This window comes from Leishmania braziliensis, chromosome 27 (genome assembly GCF_000002845.2).
Source record: "Leishmania braziliensis MHOM/BR/75/M2904 complete genome, chromosome 27".
Classification (NCBI taxonomy): domain Eukaryota; phylum Euglenozoa; class Kinetoplastea; order Trypanosomatida; family Trypanosomatidae; genus Leishmania; species Leishmania braziliensis.
Window position 1 is genome coordinate 92,225 of NC_009319.2, and position 6,000 is coordinate 98,224.

The window sequence follows — 6,000 nt, forward strand, 5'->3', positions numbered from 1 at the left end:
ATTGAATCACCACACCAGAGGAGACGCAACCCCAAGGCGCTCTATACCCGGACGCTTCTTGCCTAAGGAGCGTCAAGTCTCCCTTCGCTAGGGCGCCACGAGGGGGCACATGAACGCTGCTGAGACTTGTACAGGAGGAAAACGGCCACAGCAACTTCAGCAATGATTCATCACAGTGAGCCACCTCGCCCGTCTGTGCAAAATGCAAGAGCGCCTCAGAAAGTTCGCGCTCCTCTTTCGCGGGGGCGTCACCAGCGACACGGTCCAACCGTGCCGTCACTGGATCGCGGGGCGTACCATCTGACTCCTCTGGACCGCGCCCTCGCTACAGTAGCGGCTCCGCACTCACCAGCCCCGGCGCAGACGACGTCGCCTCCTCTTGTTGTGTCCTCCGTTTCTCCTGCTCGCCAGCTGGTGTCAAGTGATGCTGTCACCGGACAGGTCCAGATGTGGCCCGCCGTGATGTCGTCGCGTCAGCGCCGTCGCCAGGTAGCGCTTAAGTCGAAGACTCCATTGGCGTTGCAACTGGAGGCGTTCGTCCGCCGCGAACACCAGCAGTACCTACGCGAGCACCCGTCGTGTTCTAGAGCAGATTGTCTGCACATCTTCCGTGAAGTGATGAACACGTTTGTGAACCACTTCTCCGAGTACAAGGGCATTCTCTCCATCATTCGCGATGAGTACGACGCGGCACTAAACGAAATGTCTGAGAGGGTGAAGCAGATGCAGGTGGAGTACCTTGAGAGCCAAACCGACCGGGAGATGCACGCTATGGAGATCATTCAGCTGAAGGAATCCATGAATGCTACAATCAGCAACCAAAAGGCGCAGCTCAGTGCTGCCCAAGAGCTCGTGCATGCCATGCGTGATCAGGTCGCAGCGGCCGAGCACGCGAACACCTTGCTGACCTTGGAGATGGAGCAGAAACGAAAAACGCACATTGAAGCGCAGCAGCAAGTCAAGCTGCTGTCGAACGCAATGATTGAGGAGAGCTCGCGCACAGCTGCAGCGCGCGACGCGACGCGCAAGATGAAGAAAGAAAGTCAACTTCAGGAGGCGCGTATCAAGGTGCTGAAGGAGCATGTGGCAGAGCTGGAGGAATCCCTGAAACGGCAAACATACGCGCAGATAGAAGGCCGCCAACTCTCAGCCGACACTGGTGCGGTAGCGGTTGACATGCGCGGATCATCGCCGCAAGCCAATTGGCCTCTTCATGAAGGAAGCGACGTGAAAGCTGGCACCTATTCAAGCCAGTTTGTCACTCATGTGCTTGCGCGCATCGATGCCCTGGAGATGAAGCTGACCATGGCCGCGAAAGAAGGCACGGCAGCGCTTGCAGACGCACCCTCCCTGCTTGATGCAGCGATTCACCCTGCCTCTGTGTCAAATCTGGAGGGCGCCTCCCCGGCAGCGAGAAACTCAGCGGATGCCGTGTTTCCTGTTATACGGGAGTGGCTGCAGCGAGAGGGTGTCGGCGAGGCCGAGGTCGAGCCGACGGATGTCATTGTCCCGCCGGGTCGAAACCCTAAGGAGGTTATGGGCTTTCTCTCCGCTACGCTGCCTGTCAAGCATCGTCACCTCTCCTTACAGGTGACACTCCAGCTGATGGAGTCGCTGTGGACTGCGCGGGCGCAAGCTCTGGACTCGTTACGACTGCCGCAGTTTTTTCTCGAGTGGCTGCAAACGCAGGCAGGCAACCCCAAGGAGGCAAAGGCACTCGGCGTTAACCTATTGGACACATGCCAGCATAACATTCACCACCCCGACTGCCGCGCTCTGCTCGCCGTGCTGAAAGGTTTTCTTCCAGAGGAGCTGGTGCACATGTGTCGGCGCCGCCTCGCGCAGCTCCGCTTTTCCACCGCGAAATCCACCGCTACGCTTCACGACAAAATGTCATTTGACGCCTTCTTTGCGGAGGTGCGTGCTGTTTGCCCAGAGAAGTCGTTGGCCAACATGCTGCATCTGCGCTTCACCGTCTTTCGCAGAAGAAACACGGCGGGGGAGGTGGAGCTGAGCCATGTGCTCTCCGAAGATTCCTACTTTGTGACGCTGTTCAAGTGGCAGTGGGTGCAGGAAGTGGAGGCCTTCACGCTGCGCGTAGTCGAGGGCATCCGGGATGAAGGCGACGAGAAACGGAACATTGTGGCCCTTAACAAGGCGACGCGCCTCCTGCAACGGCTCGACGCGGCGCTGGGTGAGGCGGTCTACACCTACGTTTCACTTGCATGTCAGCGACCCGTCATTGATGTTTCCACCGCCGAAGGTGTCACGGTCCCACTGAACGCAATGTTGCTCCGCTTTCGCTCCTCTGTGTTGCTTTATCGCCGGAGCCCCGAGGATGTCATGGATACCTGAGCTTCGTCTCCCACTGGCACTGAGCGTGGTTTCTCATCGCACTCCAACGCATGCGCATGCGTGCCTTTGATGTATTCGGCAGTCGCGTCTGCGTTTTCGCTTTCCGTTATCCCGCGCGCGACGATTTGTTTGGCGGTTTTCTTTCTCGCTTTGTTTTCCCAATTGAACTCCCGTTGCACTCTTTGTACAGTCTCACACCATTTTTCAAATCACACCAGCGCGACACCGCAAAACCCAAGAGTATGACAGCGCGGCGATCACCCACCAGGGTTGCGTATCGCATCATCCAACTGCGGTCCCGTCATCACTGATGAGCACTTCTGTCTGGCCCCCTCCTCCTTTCCTCTTACCTCTCCCAAAGCGGTGTACTTTTCGTGTAGCGTCGACGCTGTACTAAGGCGACTGCCTTTTTCGGTGGTGGCACCACGTGATTGAATTTTTGGGAGAGCGTTACTGTTTTCACTCACTGTCGAAGCGGCGGCGCCCCGGCCGCACACATGCGTTTCTTTCCGCTTTCTGGCTCATGTCTCTCTCTGTTTTTTTCTCTCACATTTCTTCCTGAATGGGGCCATGGACGTGCTCCTGTCATGTGCACTCTGCCACGCACGTTAGATGGCCTTGATAGTGTCGGCACTCACCCATAAATACGCTCAGAAGGCACGAAAGGAAGCGGGTTCTGGTGAATGGGGTGTGTGCAAGCCCAGCGCAGCATCCACAGCGTAGAGGAAGAGAGCGCGAGATAGTACTGACTCAACGTCCACCGTAGCTCTTCTCTGGCAAGCCATGAAGCCAACATCTCGCTGTCTGCGACGGTTTGCTGCAGGGCCGCTTATTTTGTCACATTTTATCTGCCGAGGTCCAGCGCTTTCTTTTTCTGCTCACGCCGCCTCATCGCAAACTTCGGTCGAACCGCGCACAGGAGGCTCTTCCTTCGCGCGTCACGCTGCAAGAGTGACAACGCCACGGACAACTCTTTCACTGGACGTCAACCTGCGCAGAACTCTCCGAAGTCTACTCATTGAGCGTCTGTGTAGTCCAACACAACCCCTACCAGCAAAGCGCGTGTATGATGAGCTGACGAACCGCTCGCGTCTCGTGGAGGAATTCCACTTCTCGAAAACGTCGCGCCGCATCACCCGCCAGCGACTCGCACTGCAGTTCCTGCGTCGCTACAACGTACTACTGCATGGCCTCCTTTTTTATTCAGAGAGCACACACACGTGGAATACGACGACGGAGTTTCATCGCCTCGCAATCCTTGGAGAGTCTGTGATACTAACTGAGGTGCGCACTCGGCTGCTTAAGCTATTTCCTGCCATGCCGTATGCGGCGTATGTGCAGAGTTTGCCTCACATGGTCAGTGAGGAGGCGCTGGCGGCCGCGTTTGACCGGTATGAGATGCAAAACATTGTCGGTGTGCGACCACCAAACCGACGCAGCGGCACGCCGCTTACTCGAATGCAAAAGAGTCATATGCTGTGTGCGGTGGTAGCGGAGATGTACTGGTTTACAGCTCGCACGAAGCCGACTGACTTGACGCACAACAACGCGCTCTTTCCCCCCTCCGACGTACTTATCTTGCACGTGCTGTCCACCCACCTCCTCGAAAACGTGCCTGCGGAGCTTATCTACAACGTCGTAGAGCCAATTGTGGCGGACATAAAGCGCGTCTGGGTGAACGAACCGATGTCATTGCCGTCACAGCTGCGTCTCACCCCTCGCACTGTCAGTTCCCTCTCTCTCAACGCCATCCCTGTTGCGCCCCTGTCCATTACCGAAGCAGAAGCTGTTAAGTTGCTGCAGAAGAAACACAAGGATGCGCATCGTCAACAACACACGCTTACCCGCGAGCCGGACAACAGCTGCGTCAAGTCCTTCATGCGACCGTCGTTCAACTACCGCATATTTGACGGACCCCGTTATCAGGTACTGAACTCCGATAATCGCGTCGCACCACTGCCCCTTGCACAGGAGCGGAGTAGCCTGCCCGCCTCAGCTGTGTGTACCGTTAGTGACGATGCTGACAGCGCTGCACGTGCGATGGAGCTCGCCAAGATGGCCGAGTCGGGGTGACGTGTGTAACTGCGAGACTGACAGCGGTACCCTTTCGGTTCCCCAAAGAAAAGTGCCTCTACAGCGCCTTTTGAACCGTGCCATGTCGACCTATGTATGTGTGTGTGTGTTGTTGTTGTTACATGGCGCCTCAAGTGAAGCGCGGAGCATAAGACATGCCTGCAGCTCGCTTTCTTCTATGCCTCAACACCTCCTTTGCTGTCTATGCGCGTTTTAGTGAGCTGACGATGTGCCGTTAGGGACCTGGTATGGTGATGGGCAACCGCCAGCTTACCGTGGCACCTCGACGCGGCTTCGCTGCTTTAGCATCCATACAGTGTAATGCGTGGGCTGGTGGCGAAGCGGTGAAGGAGGGGGGGGTGGTGGTGGTGGTGCTTGCGTTTGATGTCTGAGCCGTCGGCTCGACTAGACGGGCTGCACTCGTTTCCTTCCAAAAGGAGTCGACAAGCTGCAGCGCACGTTGTTGTCCCCTTCTCGCCTTCACTGGCGCATTCCTCTCCTGTGTTCCCTCGCCCTCGCCCTTTCCCCGTCGGGCTTTCAATGTTTGCCACGCGTACACCACCCCTCTTTTGTTACCTGGTCTACCTCCCAGTTTCCCAGGAGTGCGTCCTGCCACCAATTATCCATCAACCTATAATGACCCACTCACGCACTATCTCCGGTATGTGTTTGACTATTTTGTTTTGCCTTCCTTCTTTTGCGAGTGGTGTGTAAGCTGCGCCTCTCTCTCTTTACTCTCTGTGCATCCGTAACTCATTATAGCGCGCTGAGAGAAGCCCCGTCATGGGCCGGGAATTGCCGTCTTCCCTCCGTTGCCCTCTGGGCTACTCTACTTCCTCTGCTCGAAAACAGACTTCTTCCTCTTTTATAGTCAGCCAGTGAACCTCTGTTGCCGCCCCACAGTGAAGCGAGGTATCGCAACGCGCCAATATGGATTTACCCCCCTTAAACTTTCTTCTCCCTCCCCCTGCCAAGCACCCTCCGCAACGGACGATTCCGACCATGCGCTCTTCGGCGATGGTGCTCCTGGTCCAGACGGGGATGAGCCCAGTCGAATTCGCCTGATCGGACCCAAAAAGAAGTCCCCGTGCCCGGGCTGGCGCAATAAGGCCGGGATAGCGTCTCTCACAGAGCTCAACGAGGACTGCACAGGTGCCCAGCAGCATCCCATCTCCCTGGGCCAATAGGACCACGGAAGGCGGTCTTTTCACATCGAAATCTTTCGCCCGAATGAGTCAAGCCTCTGCTTCCTCCGCCAAACCATGGGCGCTGGGGAGTGTTGTATATGCATGCGCTCAGTGGCAGAGTTCACCGCAGGCGCCTCTCCGAGGCTCTGAACAGGCATCGGACAGCAGCTTCCAACGCCTGCTGCGAACAAAGCGATCACCTATCGTGAGACGAGCTCCAGGACATCGGGAACCATCAGGAACTTACTCCTCTCGACAAGCTACAGCGCGAGTGGCTCCACACCGAGGACGACCCACAGGCGCTCTTCAAATCATTCACAGAAGGCTCCGAGAAGCCCAGTAGGAGCGCCCACCCCCAGACTGACGGCGTTGCTCTCGGCCAAGT

The 6,000-nt window shown here is 56.9% G+C and overlaps 2 protein-coding genes across 2 annotated transcripts; both read left to right on the plus strand.

The window, feature by feature from the left end:
- Positions 1-162: 162 nt before the first annotated feature.
- LBRM_27_0340 (conserved hypothetical protein) lies at positions 163-2,355 on the plus strand (the record flags this gene model as incomplete). The annotated part of the gene is made up of 1 exon (XM_001565745.2): positions 163-2,355. One exon carries the CDS (start codon positions 163-165, stop codon positions 2,353-2,355), a length of 2,193 nt encoding a protein of 730 aa, XP_001565795.1.
- A 783-nt stretch (positions 2,356-3,138) lies between these two features.
- LBRM_27_0350 (putative MP44) lies at positions 3,139-4,428 on the plus strand (the record flags this gene model as incomplete). The annotated part of the gene is made up of 1 exon (XM_001565746.1): positions 3,139-4,428. The coding sequence occupies one exon, from the start codon at positions 3,139-3,141 to the stop codon at positions 4,426-4,428; it is 1,290 nt and encodes a 429-aa protein (XP_001565796.1).
- Between the last annotated feature and the right edge of the window lie 1,572 nt (positions 4,429-6,000).